The 15,562-nt window shown below is 32.9% G+C and overlaps 1 protein-coding gene across 1 annotated transcript in view; it reads right to left on the bottom strand.

Annotated features, from left to right (window-relative positions):
* LOC149572638 (phosphoinositide phosphatase SAC2-like) overlaps positions 1 to 15,562 on the bottom strand; it is a 118,552-nt gene that overhangs the window by 28,874 nt on the left and 74,116 nt on the right. Inside the window, exons 9-12 of the mRNA XM_089813749.1 lie at positions 15,366 to 15,494; positions 14,167 to 14,476; positions 10,270 to 10,391; positions 10,005 to 10,118 (exon numbers count right to left, since the gene is read on the bottom strand). Of these exons, the coding sequence (XP_089669875.1) occupies positions 10,005 to 10,118; positions 10,270 to 10,391; positions 14,167 to 14,476; positions 15,366 to 15,494 (675 nt within the window). The remainder of the gene's footprint in view (positions 1 to 10,004; positions 10,119 to 10,269; positions 10,392 to 14,166; positions 14,477 to 15,365; positions 15,495 to 15,562) is intronic.

Here is a 15,562-nt window from a genome sequence, read left to right as displayed (position 1 = left end):
TAAATATTCTATTTTATAATTTTTCAAATTTTAAGAACTCCAGTGGCACGGACATAGCATATTCTTTTGATGTTATCTTTTGAAGAAAAGTATTCCAAGAAACATACTTATTTTCTTCAGAGTCCAAACTATTAGAAAGCCCTTAAATGTCAAATGGTGGAAATATAATGTTAGGACTATTATTTGTATCAGAAAAAAAAAAGTGAGAGTATCTTGCAAGGAAAAGCATACCTCATAATAAATGAATCAGAGAATAATTAATATAGATTCTTGTAGGAAAAGATCCTAATTATCATTACAAAATGAACTAAACAATATTTTAAGATAAGTTGAACGAAGCATATTTGCAAAACTTGGTCTTGGCAAGGCCAAAAATATTTGAAATCAGGACTTTGCAAATGTTAGCAATAACTCAGTAATTTTTCAACATTTAAAAAAAAAATTAAATCTTAAAAGCATTCTTAAAAAACACATGAAATTTGTAGAAAATATTATTGATTTCAATCACATATATAAATTAAACTGAATGTTTAATGCATATCATAGGCCCCAATGGGGTTGAGGAGCAATGCCCTCCACAGGAGTTAAGGGCCATGCCTTTTCACAATTTTATCACTTAAGAGTAAAATTAGGTGTTTGGTGCTTTGTTGTTTATAAAAATGCTCAAAGTTGCATGAACATGGAGACAGATACAGCATGTCAGATACCGATACTGCCTTTTTTGAAGACCCCCAATACGGATACAATTGGATGCGACATTCATAAAAACACATATATCTAACATAGATTTCTAAGTTTAAGAGGACATTTTCATTACTTCAAAAGCAATATAGGCACAATTATAATTACTAAATACATAAATAAAGGTTGATTTAACAATTTATATAATGCAAAAAATGGTACAGTTGCATTGGAAGATAACCTGAAAATGGGTTGCTAAAATAGAAAAATATTTCATTTGGTGTACATTTTGTTTAAACTTTATAAATATACCAAAGAAAAATTGCATGATTGAAGTTTTTTTACAATTAAGGTTATGTAGATTTACATCAAAATTTAAAAAAATCAAATCTTACAATGCTCAACAGAGTTGAAAAATCAAGGATTGTTTGGGTGCACGTGGGTATGGTATCTAATGGGTATCAATGTCGTACCATATTTCTAACCGATATGGATATGGGGATATGGGTGCCTAGTGAGAGGCAAACAAGTATCCAGGTACTCTGAAAATGCTTTGAAAACATGTAGAACTTTTTACAATAAATGAAAAATAAAATAAAAAATATGATCATTAAGGCTAGTTTTTCACATCACAAGTTGTATGCAAGTTTTTTGCAAGTTTTATCAAAAGTTTAAGCGCATTTTCAAAAAAGTCGCCGGTTGAGTGTTCAGGTAATTGACTCATCAAGGCTTTTGATTTGAAAGATTTGCACATTTTCAGCAAGCTTTTCAACTATGGACATTGAAAACAGTCACATGGACTAGTGCATTCATAGATGCATTGTATATTCTTAAATATTCTACATCTCTATGACATCTTTAATCTCCTAGAAGCTTTCATTTATATAGAGGATCTTTGTTAAAAGAAGCATTCATGTTATGCATGAAAATACCTAATATAAACAATTTATAAAGGATTACTTTTAAAGAGTTGCAGGAGTGGCTCAAGTAGCTCTTCCTTGAATGGAAAGGATATTATTACCAGCCCAACGCATTTGAATATTTCACACACCCAAATTCATGATATCATTAACTTCAACCATATGAAGTTTTCTATATCTTGTGCGGTAGGCAATAAAGATTCTTGGGCAAGTACAAGACATAATATAACGGAAGAATTATCAAAGCTGAAGCGGATAGAATAGCCTCATTGTTTTTCCGCCAAAAATAGCCCCCAGCACATGTTTAATTAGCCCGAAGGCTTTCCAAAATCATCCTTGAGCACAAGCTCATGCCTTCTACACCACTAGCTTCCGTGTACAATTATTCAAATAAATGGCGAGGGCTTTTGATGGTCATTAATATTAAGGTGCCAATTCCAATCTATATTGATGAGCTCGATCTTTGACGTGTCTGCAGCATGACAATAGAAGCTAGAGACAATCTTGATCCTCTCAGTGATCACTAATAATAATATATTATACTAATGTGATTCATATTGTCATTCTTTATTGAATGTCAAAAACTCATTGTTTAAGCGAGTCTAGATCTTGTTCTCTGGATCAACATTTTTACAAGACATATGGTTTGATGGCTTCCCAGACAATTTCACCAAGGGCACGTCTTCCTCCAAACACTGCCTTGATATTCTCCTGAAAATGTTCTTCCTTAGATATTAGTATTCTCCCATAGATCCACAATATCTCTTAATGCCTATAGATGTTTTAGTACAAGGCAATGTATAATCTTATACACAACACCCGATTCCTTTCAAAGACTTGCAACATATGTCTGCAATATATGTTGTTGCTTCTGTTGACTTATGATTTTTTTCATATTTTATTATTATCTCTTTCACCTTTCCAAAATTAGCAGATAATAATCATTTGCTTGAAATGATTGATCTCCTCTAACTCACATATCTAGTTCGAATCCTGCTGGTTGAGGAGCAAGCAAATAAGACAAGGGTTTGATATAATCATCTTCCACAGATCAAAAACTTCAATACACTCAGGACTGTCGGGATTTACATTAACTATGCACAACACTTTATTTTTACGTTTATGTTGGAAGTCTATTTCCAACGATATGTAGAATCGCTGCTTCCATTATCAAACCTCACAGGTTGGTAAGGAACCTGCACTGATACCATGTTAATTTTCTGGGCACTGCCTCTATGATATGTGTTTTTTAAGTGCAGCGACCTCTTGCATTTATACATGGTTTTGTTAAGTTTGTAGCTTCAGTCAGATTGATTTGAATGAGATACATTGTCGATGATAAATCATCATTTAGACAAATATTCTTTTATATATATATATATATATATATATATATATATATATATATATATATATATATATATATATATATATATATATATATATATATATATATATATATATATATAATATTAGAATATATTATATATGTGGTTATTTATATTATTGTTAATATATTATTATTGTCTAATGATGATTAACTGCAGAGACATGTCTCCTCCTCATATTTATAAGTCTTTAAAGTTGCATTTGGAACACACCAATAAAAATGCGAGCGTTATTACATTTGCAGAAAATAATCCTTGTTACTCAACATGGTATCAGAGCCAACTGCAAATGTAAGAAATCCATGCCTAATATATCAAGGGTTTCTTAACTATCGAAAGGAGACAATGAATCATAGCAGCGATTGTATAAATAACAATACACAAAGATAGGTTAGAGACTATGCTAGGCATTCATCATGGCAGAGATAATTTGTCGATGTTCAATGTTCGATGGACCCTTTATGTTCACTTGCTCAATTTGAATGGAAATACAGTATGCTAGATAAGTGTGATCGGTTTTTTTTTAGTCTGACCATGTTATACAGCATTACAATGCATTATAAGGAGCCAAAGGTCAACAGAAACAAGATGCCTGAAAATGTAGATTAAACCAACAATTGCAACAAGGAAAGAATACCATTTGGCAATCAATGGGGCATATTGTGCATAAACTAGCAGTGACAAATCAGAAGTTTCCATAATATGTGTGCAGAATTCTAAGTTAGTGATTTGAAATGGTATATCTAAAACGAACAAAGAAAATAGTAAGAGTGGGAAACGGTGACTTAGATCATAAATACCTCTGCATCACAGTTTATTAAAAAAAAGTTTGCATATGAACCATTGATGATATGGAACTTGATGAGCATCTACATAATCCAACTCAATCATCGACATACTGAGGAACAATAGTTGAAAGAAAGAATCAATGAAAAAAGAATGAAGCCTATGTATCATCTAGTAATTCACGCAATCTACATTCTTGGACGCAGTTGAAAAAGGTAATGGTGCCCGCCAAAAATGAGATCTATACCCAGCAGTTTGGACGTAGCCTTCAAATGAAGCTCGAACGCATTGGACATTGAAATTTGTTTGACTGCAGGGAATACATAGGATTCTAGGAATACATCTACCTGTAAATTGCGGATGTCACCTACGAAGCCATTCTCAAGAAGAATCTATAGTACCATGAGCCGATCAAAAACACAGAAGAAAATGGTGGGCACGATGAGTTCCAAGATTCTTCCATTAGCATATGTCATTGACCCGTTTGGCTACATTGACGAGGCCAGAAAGAACATTCAAGATTCCGAGCCAGTTTGCTTTACTCCTCCTCATGCTCCAGGCATTCGAATCAGTACCCATTATGAATTGAATGACTTCTTGCCTTGGTGAGGCTCAGAATGAGACAATCTGAGTGCAACGATCTACATTGCTATGTTTCTGAGCATGTCCTATTGCATTGGCTCCAACGGGTGAAGATAATGCATTCTGGGCAGCAACGGTTGTGTGTAGACTTGCATCACATCAAACAGTGAATAGACACGAGAATTGAACTGTGAGCTTAATTTCCCCCATTTTCTTTAGCCCAGATAAGAGCAAAACCAGAAGTGGGTATGAATTTGCATACACTTTGTTGCTTTCCAAGGTTGAGACCTGGATTCAAACCTTGTCAATCCTGTGATCGGGCTTTGTTGTCTTGTTTGCGCTCACCATGTTGAAAATGTGCCAATTGTCGAAGACCCCAATGTAAGGACCGTGTATGGATTGTGTACCGACTATTTGTACTGCTCGATCCAGGTGGATTGAAGCTATCAGAAGGGATATTGATCTATAACTCCTACAAAAATCATAGTTTCATACCAATATTTACACATATGACACGATAAATGAGTACCATGCCCTCCTTCAATGAATACACAGAAATGAATAGAATCTGCCAAAATTGCATCGAGGCCTTGCTCGAGGAGGATTGATTATACCTATTTTAGTGTTCGCAGATGATTGCTTCATGAAAAACATAAATTTATGGGACCTAATGTGCATCTGTAATGCTTTGAATTCTTTGATTTCACTACCCTCAAATTGGCAATGCAATAGCCATACACTTTGTTCCAAATAGATATATGCGCAGAAATTGCTTCAATTATTAAGCCTTCACTAGCAAAGCCCTCTCCTTTCTATCTTTGGTCACTCATTTGCTTTACTGAAAGACCAGCACTGCATCTTTCGACAAAAACAACGAAGCCTTCATGGAAACCAAATGTCCTCCTCCTACTTTGATATTCATGTTGGAGGCTATGTAACGGGATCCCATTTACAATTAAGGAGGTTGTCAACTTGACCAGCATGTCGGATTCCAGTACATATTACAATAAAGATCAGACTATGAAGAAAATTAAAAGAATGGTAATAGCAAAACAAATGAATAATATTACCCTGAACAAACATATCAGTCATATACATCCAATGAAGAAGAAAATGGTGATCAATTGATTATGAAGTTGGTCAACATTGATCATCAAGCATTGTACAGATAATGATCCAATTGTCTTGATCAGATTGGACATATATAAAGAAGTCAAATATATGCTCAATATTCGTTAAGGGACATCTTTATAAGGATATAAAGATCAAAATCTAGAAGGGAATTTCTAAATTGATCAACAATATAAGGATTAAAATAGTTTGAGGACACTTAAATTTTTCAGTCATTAGGGAAGATTTATGTGTTGGAACATGGGTATAGAACTAGAGCAAAAACACAAGGATCATCTCGAGAGGACTGAATAGGAATATAATTAATCTACAAGTGGAAGTGATGTTTTATTTAAAGTTGTTGAACTAGACTAATTGGTGGTTCAAATTAATAATAATGAAGCATGTGGGAATTCTACATTGAAGGGGGGGGGGGGGGGGGGGTGAATGATTCCCTTAACCAATGTTTCATTACCCATTGGAGGCATTTTCTGATTTGATGGACCTTCATTGGAACAAATTATATCAAGGATGTTGATGTACAGATACGTATTTGTTATATTTGAGTATTATACTTATTTGTTTAGTATAGTCTCTTGCTTATATGTATGAATAATAAGAGTCATGTTCCTTGATGTGCTCTTGTTCCATTCATTGGTCTCCAGGGATGCTTTTGTAGGAAGAGAAGAATGGTGCTTTTATGTATGTTGTTAAGGCATTAGTGCAGGACTATGAGAGATAAGTATCCTTGTCTATCAAGAGGGAGTCTGACACTTCTTCCAAGGCAATACAAGAGCTTAGAAGACTGATGCCCATAGGAAGTCTAAAATACATGTATGATTGCATGATATTGATGTGCCTACCCCTGTGTACATCATGAGGAAATAATGACTTATCACTGGAAAGTTGGAAGATCGATATCAAATTCAAAGGGAGTCCGATATGCATTCTTGAGCGAAGAGAGTCTACAAGGGAGTAACTCTAGGACCTAACTTCCCAAGACTGTTGTTCAGAGGGAGAATTTTGAGGTGCCATCCCTTGTGAATTATATCTTCTCTATGAGGGAAAATTTCTAAGTGAAATTCCTTGTAATGCATTCTTATCTGTGAGAGAGAAATTGAGGTGAAAGTCCTTGTTCCACCCTCTAACTTGGTTCATGGTGGTTACTATTTTGCATATATGGATTATGTCATGAAAGGTGACAATCTTTCATTGATGTATTTGTGAGGTTGCTATTGTAAGGTGATGATCTTAACAATAGCTTGACCCATTATCATGATTGACTATATTAAGTTGTTATCTCGGAGTGCCGAATATAATGATAACGAATGTATCATGATAGACTACATTAAATTGTTGTCCCGAAATGAGTCGCAAACCATGATACTATGGTTGTTGTGGTGTATTTTGATCTATTGTCATGATAGACTACATTAATCTTGATGTCCCGGACTGGGCCAAAAGTCATGACAATAAGTAAATCATGATAGTCCTCGATTGAGCTAGAAATCATGTGATTAAGACTGATTATTTGATACACACTGTGTCCCGGAATGTGCCAAAAATTAGACAGTATATATTCTTAAAGGGATATAATTGTGTATAAGCATTTTTTATGCAAACTCAAATAAGAGATTATTGAGATTAAGAAATTGATCATATCCTCCCTCGTTAAGAGGGAGTGTTAAAGTAATAGCTTCGGTTGGATTTGATATCAGTATATTCAATACTTTATGTGCATGCCCTTATCAGGTTGTATATATTAATATATATACTGTGATAGCTCCTCTCACGTATCAAGCATCAATTCATGACATTAATGATACTATATTTGTTGTTTTGTTATCTGATAGACTACATTTAGTTGTTGTCCTGGAGTGCCAAAGATCAAATAACACACATCTTTCTAAGATATAACATATTATTTTGGTAGACATCAAAGATTTATGCCAGTGCACATACCAAAAGAATATAAATATGATGAATATCATATGATTGATAGTTCTTGTTGAATCATACTTTGGATTATATTGAAAGATAACATCTAAGTTGATGGATATATGTTGATATTTTATTCCAGGAATATTGAGATGATATCTCTCCATATGCTTGAGAGCATAATGTGCTCTACAACAATCCTCCCTAGCTAAGAGGGAGTGTTGAGTATGTAGCTTCAGTCAGATTGATTCGATCATGAGATACATTGTTGATGGTAAATCATCATTTAGACATCTTAGCACTCTCATCTTGATGATGGATCAGTGAGCATGATTTGAAACGTTGATGCAAAAATTCTCACACAATCTTACCTAGAAGCAGGAATCTAATCATTTAGACAAATATTCTTATATATATAATATTATAATATAAATATTATATATATATATATATGGTTATTTATATTATTGCTAATATATTATTATTGTCTAATGATGATTAACTGTAGAGACATGTCTCTTCATGAGACATGTCTCCTCTCATATTTATAAGTCTTCAAAGTTGCATTTGCAACACACCAATAACAATGGCAATGTTATTACATTTGCAGAAAATGGTCCCCGTTACCCAACAGGTTTAAGACAAGCAGAGGCATGTCCCTTTAAGGGGCATGTCTATTCATTAATTTAATATTTAAGATTAATAATTAGATGATAGTTATTATAAGATTACACACATGCGCGCGCTCACACGCATTAATTGTCTAATGATGATTAATCATAATAATCAGTCATACCAATGTATCTCATGGTTAAATCAATCCGACTGAAGCTACAACATTAACATATGCATTGCACATGGTCTGGTAAAACACAGTCTAAATAGAAAAAGTTTGAAAGGGACAAATATTGAAAAAAAATCAACTTGAAGAAAAATTTATACAGATGGTCTATTAAATGTATCTTTGGTGCAAGTTGAATATATCAATCAACATAAATATAAGAAACATATAATAAAAATTTAATCATCATCCTCACCATCAAGTCAGGTTGTTGGTTCAAGTTTGAGCTAGGTTTCATAAGCTTGGGGAAGACAATTTTAGGGGTTGGTTTCATTTTGAGTTCATCCTTATAGAAACATATAAGGAAACTAATATATATATATATATGAAATAAAAAAAAATTATTAATACAAAAGCATATATAATATACGAAACTTATTAATTGAAAAAGGAAAACAATAATACATAAACAAATAATAATAATAACCTTTAATACAAAAGCATATATAAAAATAACAGTCTGATCATAAGTTTGATTAACATTTACATTAATAAAAATAAAAATATATTAATATGATTGAAATAAAAATAATAATACATAAAAAATAATATTTATTGATATCAATATAAATTTAATTCAAACTTATATTAAAAATAATAGTCTATATTCATATTTGTATTTGTATTAATATTTTAAAAATTAATTAAAATCAATTGATAATTATTAATAACTTTAACCAATGTTCATAATATACCTATTCTGACTACGTCTTAATTAATTTTATTATAGTAGTTAACAAACACAATTTCACTTGCCTTGAATAAAATTTATAATATAATTTAATAATATAAATATCATCTTCATATCATATTAAATAATATTAAATATTACTATAAGAAATCATATTTCATTAAAATAATAAAATTTAAATATGATTATAACTATTTTATACAAAATATTACAGTTCAATATCAAACAGGATGGGTTAGGTTGTGAAGAAGTGGTGCAACAGTCCTCAACGTTCATGTTTGGGCCATTTTTGGATTGATCAGTGAGTAGAAACATTGATGAAGTCCCAATGCTCAGCAAAACATAAAAAGAATGTTAAACCCCCAGGTTGCAGTCTCAGAGAATTTTTGAAAATGTTTCAAAGATCATTCAAGTATCAATAAAGTAGTCGATTACAATGTTAGAGGTCAAAGGATTTGAATCACGAAAACGGAAGAAATATGTGGATTTCAAGCCATCAGCATTCATATTGATGAAATTGGTATTTTAGTTTCAGCAATCTCACTTCATGTTCAACTTAATTTGGGATGAAATTCCAATTTTAAGACCTGTTACTGTTTTGCATTATTAAAGTACTATTGTTATGATATACACGCTACAAGGGCAGGACATCTTCAGAGGGCATGTTATCAACCTAAAACCTGTTCTATTAGAAATTTAAAATGTAAATATTACATGTTTACGTGTATCTTAACTAAAAGAAAAATTTCTATATTTGTCTAAAATCCATTGTATAAACTGATCAAATCACATCTAGTAAAGACTTTTAAAAAATCTTTAACATGTTATCATATCCTTCCTGAAACTAGATTAATATATGAGTCCCCAAAAGCATAAAGTAAACCAAACTGAACAGTATATTTTGGCAGTCCAACGGTGTCTTAAGAAACAAAGAGATCTGAAAAAACAAGTTTGGCATAACAGTATAACCAAAGCCTATATAGTATATAGCCTTGAGCCACAGTCTAAAATAAGAACCAAATAAAGTACATGGGAACTTTCATTCCATTGTGAAAGCATACACTTACCTTGTATTATCATTGACAAAACTATCAATCCGACGTCCAATATTACAATGTTGATCAGAATCCAACTCCCAAAGAGCAGGCTTCCCTTGTTGTGGCTGAAAGTAGCCCAAAAACCTGTTTGCTTCAATAGAAGTTGCATTGCAGCAATACAAAGAAAAACTATGTTGGAATGGTAGACACATGAAATAAAAAGTTGAATAAAATTAATCACATTTTCTCCGCTAAAAAAATCCTGTTCAGATGATACAAAAAGGTATGTACTCACACATTTATAGCATCCTGCTTTTCTGCATCCATATAAACATTGCTATAGTAACGTTGAATTGATCTAAAGAATTCTTGTGAATTTGTGGCTGCTCTCCACCGTCCTCTTCTCTCAGAAAATACCTACAAAGCGTTTTAACACTTTGAACATTTACTCTTTAAAATCAAGTTTGCACAACACACATTGCAAAAGACACAATTTCATACTTTGGAATAACTGTGTTTTCCAAAAAGGGAACATAATGAAAATATAAAAGCTCATAATAGCTCGAAACAGTCACCATGAGATTTGGTAGATAGGTATGGCAAGTAGGATAGGGACATCATTCTAGAATAGGGTATGAAAGTATAAGAATTGAATTTAAACACAGTCACCAAAGAAAGAGGCATGGGTGGCAGTCTGGCAGATACAAGTATGAGGTTGGCATTGTCATGCCCTAACTGTCACTAAGAATTTTATGTTCAGAGGTGACAACACCATCCCTGTACCCATATCTGTCACTCATGCTCACATCTCTTGGTGATAATATTTAATGCCATTTTTCCTATATTTTTATACCCTATTTCAGAATGATGTCCCTATCCTACCCGCCATTACACACATGCACACATATACACACACACCCGCACCAACAATATAAAATGGAAAATGGTGCACATTGCCTAGATCCAATGGCAAAACTGATAGCATGAACCACTAATGGATTTCTTTCTCTGAAAGTGTCATTAGCAATAAGAATGTCATGGAACTAACAATTCAAATGAATTTTTTTCTTAATCATATGTTTAAAAACTAGGCTTCGAAATATGCATGTTAGAATAATATGAGTGTCTTAAATCTTAAGGCAAATAAATGTGAAATTGACAAAAATGCTAGTCACCTTTGATTCTTTTGCAAGTATCAAACAATGTCAAGATAGTTTGCTTGGTACATTTAAAAGCCTGCTCATAACTGGTCATGTTAAGCAGAATATGTTTGTTTGACTCATTTAAGCACCTAATGTTAGGAAACACAGAATAATAAAGGAAAAGTGGTAGACAACTAAGAAAAAGACCACTGACCCTAAGAAAGAAGAAAAGAAAATCAGTTGGCTGTGCTAGAGTTATTTCATGTCTAGGCACACATTAAATATCTAAAGTTCTAATTTCTAAACAAAGCCAAATTTCACTGTGTCATTAGGCAAGAGTTTCAAGGTAAATTGAACAAAAAGAAAATCAAATGAAATGTCAACATTAAAGAAATTGCTAGAAAAATAAGAAATAGCAAAACAAATTTTCAACCCAATAGACAAAACTACCTTGGGCCATTTCCACGTTCACAAAACCATCATTAAAAGAAGTTGAAGTGATCATCATTCAACACATCATTTGCTTCCTGTAACAAAAGCTAGTTGCAATGCTTACACCATATTATAATTCCAAACTTTGCAAATACTATATATGCTAAGAGGATGAAGATTCGTAAGTCTTGTGTTAATGATGTGTTAATGACCAGGACAATAAATGGCCACATTTTCACTTTCAAAAGTCTTACTTTACAAACCAAGCTACCATCCAATAGTAGAAGAATTTGATATCATCATCATCATAATGCCTTATATCTCCTTGGCGATAAAAAAGGTCTTGCTAGCTCATTGGATGTAACTTCTCTAGTTGGACAGATCATGCAGCTCTGCACCAGGCCACTCGAGAAATTTAAATGTAATGCATAAACTGTTTGAACAAAGAAAAGAATTGAGACAGCAAAGAAAATGTAGTCAAATGAAGATTGAAAGTGAAGTGAGATACTCAAACATTCATTGTTGGTTTTACTATGCCCTCTTCCATTCTGTTTGCAATTTTTATTGCTCCCTATCTGCTTTCATCCCAACCAATTCAAGTTATAATCAAAGTTTTAGCATAGACCTTGGAGTAGTGTGAAGCCTAATACTGATGCTGCTCCGAGAAGAGGGTAATCGCCGATACCATTCTAATATCCCTAGTTGCCAAATTGGGGTTATCATCAACCGAGTCGACAAGAAGGTTCATTGAGCACAAAATAGTGTGTCAGTTGCTGGATTTTGGAGTTGGTGCTATTCAAACTTGAAACTGATGTTCAGCATCAAATTCTCTTTTTCAGTTTTTTCAACAAACGAATTTATCAATGGCTTCAGTATGCTATTGAAAAAACTACTAGAAGTGCCTTAGCACTGATAAGTTTTTCCCCTTATGCAAATAAGTGATGATGGAATGCTGATTCTCCTCTGTGCCTTGTATATTTTGCATCAGCAAGAAGGCATTCCTACCTGAGATCCTGATTTCTACGCTATGCTTCTCCAATCTTCAAAATCCTCTCACAAGTGTCATTTATCTTAGATCAATATGTTAGGCAAAATCAGGTCTATAAAAATATCCTCTCAATTGAGATCCTAATCATGCACAAGAGAAACCAAGAGTTTTAGGGAAACAAACAAGCATTAATATAGATTTATAAATGCATTATATCATCAAAAACAAATGCATTATACTTTCATTTGAAGGGCAAGAAACCTCCATTTCTAAACTGAAAACCCTTCTTATGAGACTATCACACCATAGCAATTTTGGATGGGAAAATAGCCACAGAATGCAAGTAAGAAAATTGCTAAATGAGTAGGTCCCACAGCCAGATCTAATCACAAGATACCAGCTCTATGGATACCAAAGTGTCCAAAGAATTAACAATTATCAAGGGAAAATGTTATAATACACAAGTGCATTGAGTGAAAGTGCTAACAATATACAGAACTTCAAATAAAGCATGCATATATAGATGGAAGATTCCACAACCATTCAAAAGTATAGACAAAAGATTGAATGAGCACACACATGGAATATTCCTGGAGAGCGGTGACAAATATAAATAGAAGGAAAAAAGACAAAAGAATGCATAAAAATAAGGTAACCCGTAACCTGCATGATATCTATTTGTTAGATAAATATGTACAATTTATCACCACTATGTATGGATGTTTCATTTTTATATTTTTACATTACATTGACAAATATTGTCACCAGCAAAATGAACCCTTCAATTCTTTTCCTTTCAAGCAATTTGAATTTTATGCTTCACTCAAGGGCCTGAGTATCGTTACTTAAGGTTATCTGCACCAAGCATATATTTCAAGTATTATGGCAAAAAAAATCAAACACTCACTTTGTGTTATCCCTATATTCCACAAAGTTGTCTTTCAAGGAAAACAGGAAAACTCTGGAACATGAAAGGAAGACACCTAGAAGAACCCCTAATAAAATCCTAGTAAAAATATTTCAAAGGGAAATCCGGAACATGAAAGGAAGACACCTAGAAGAACCCCTCAAATCCTACAAACAGTATTTCAAAGGGAAGGGTGTGAAATCAGGACCAGAGGGGCAAGGACAAGCGACTGAAGACTAGGGATACAATCTCATGTAATATAATCCTAAATATGCATCATTCTAGAAGTTCAATTCACTTTATGTTGAAACATCTGATTATTTATACATATAATTTTCATTACAAGAGAGACTTTTATCTGGTAAAATAACAATAACCCAATAAGTAATGCATCAAGGTATTTTTTAGACTCAAAAGATATGGATTAAGGTGCTCTTCTAAAAATTAAAAGTGAAAGAAAGAAGAGAAGGAACATGTCATTATGGATGTGCAAGTTCAGAAAAACTCAATGAAAAAAAAAAAAAAGATATTTATAAGCAATCATGAGATAATAACCTCTACAACTGAATTAAGATGCTTCAAGATAAAGATGGATTAGCATTTTAAATTTTTAAAACATAAGATCACAATTCAGTGAATCAAAAACATTTAAAAGAACAAGCTGAAATACTCTCAATTAACACTACTTGCATTGAAGTGCTTTAAGAAACAAAAGCAACTGACCTTGTTATGAGCAGCAGAACCACCATACTGCAAAGCAAGTGTATCACCCATACTCTCATACAATCCCATCAAAGTTTCAGATAATCGCGAATCTGACTCAATTTCAGCCACATTTATCAAACCCAAAGCATGAAGCTGACGGCCTAGTGCAACCAGGCCATATGCATATTGAGCAACATTTGTACGGTCCAGGCAATCAATACAGTTTGTTCGTAAAACTCCTCTTTGATACAAAGGTTTTCTTTCCAGGTCTTTCTCATTGGGATGATCACAAACCGTTGGTGTACACTTTCCCACAGAATTGTCATTTCTATTAAAAAAAATGTAATAAATTACGATAATAAAATAGGCAGTAGCGTCTCACTACTAATTCAAAAACAAAATTCATAGTAAAAAACACCTGCTAAGCTAAGGTTTCACTTTTTGTATACGCCCAAAGAATGACAAAATCAAAACAGAAAGGCATAAATTTGTAACAAATGTTGTACTTGTAAAATATTGTCTTACAACAGGGTAAAAAGATTTATGTATAAAGTAGAAGACTAAAGGCTTTACTGCAGTGCTAACAAGCATGTTTGGCACTAAGTACAACTAAAAATCTTGAGCATATAATTAATTCTGCATGAAGTTTACAGGTCTGATGCTCAATAAAATGGACAATATACTTCCTTAAATAAACCTATAGGATCCCTAAAATTTTACCTAAAATTCTGTATTTTTATGTAGTGATAATAATTCTTTGGCTTTCTATTATCTGTTTCAAAGGAGAATGCCATTAAGCATTATCTATTTAATAGGAGAAAATGATGATCATTAATAATTTCTCAACTCCCTAGCTCCAATATTAGAAGAAGCTTTATAAACTTAGTCCTATTGCTCATCTCTGTCATGGAAAACAGTATCATGCAAGTGTTCAATATACAAACCTTTAACATGTAAATGCCAAATGTCTGATATGGAAACCCACACAATCAGATCTATCTAGTTCAATTTCCTTTAACTGAGTTGCAGTGAAATATATTCATATACACTCTACTTAATTGCTGGGAAATGGCACATTAACCCAGAGCTAACAAAAATTTAACCAGTGAAGACAATAAGTAATTTGACTGATGTTAACTCCAAGAGCTATAGAGATTGAATATTGTTATTACAACAAATCAAATACACACAGACATATTCATGTAATTCATACTTACTCCAAATTGTTCCTTGACTGCTGCTTGTCAATTTTCATGTCAGAAGTTATCCAACTATAAAAGAAACCAGTGCTGTCCAATGCATTGACTGCCAAATTCGCTAATAATTGTAAAACATTAGCTGATTTACTGCAACCACAAAACACCACAGTTACCAAATAGCTGAGATGTTGTATGCAATAGAATTAGAAGAAATA

This window comes from Cupressus sempervirens, chromosome 2 (genome assembly GCF_028749045.1).
Source record: "Cupressus sempervirens isolate cs-2001-9-10 chromosome 2, ASM2874904v1, whole genome shotgun sequence".
NCBI lineage: Eukaryota > Viridiplantae > Streptophyta > Pinopsida > Cupressales > Cupressaceae > Cupressus > Cupressus sempervirens.
Note: the sequence above shows the minus strand (reverse complement) of the source record. Positions and strands in the feature narration are given on the sequence as shown.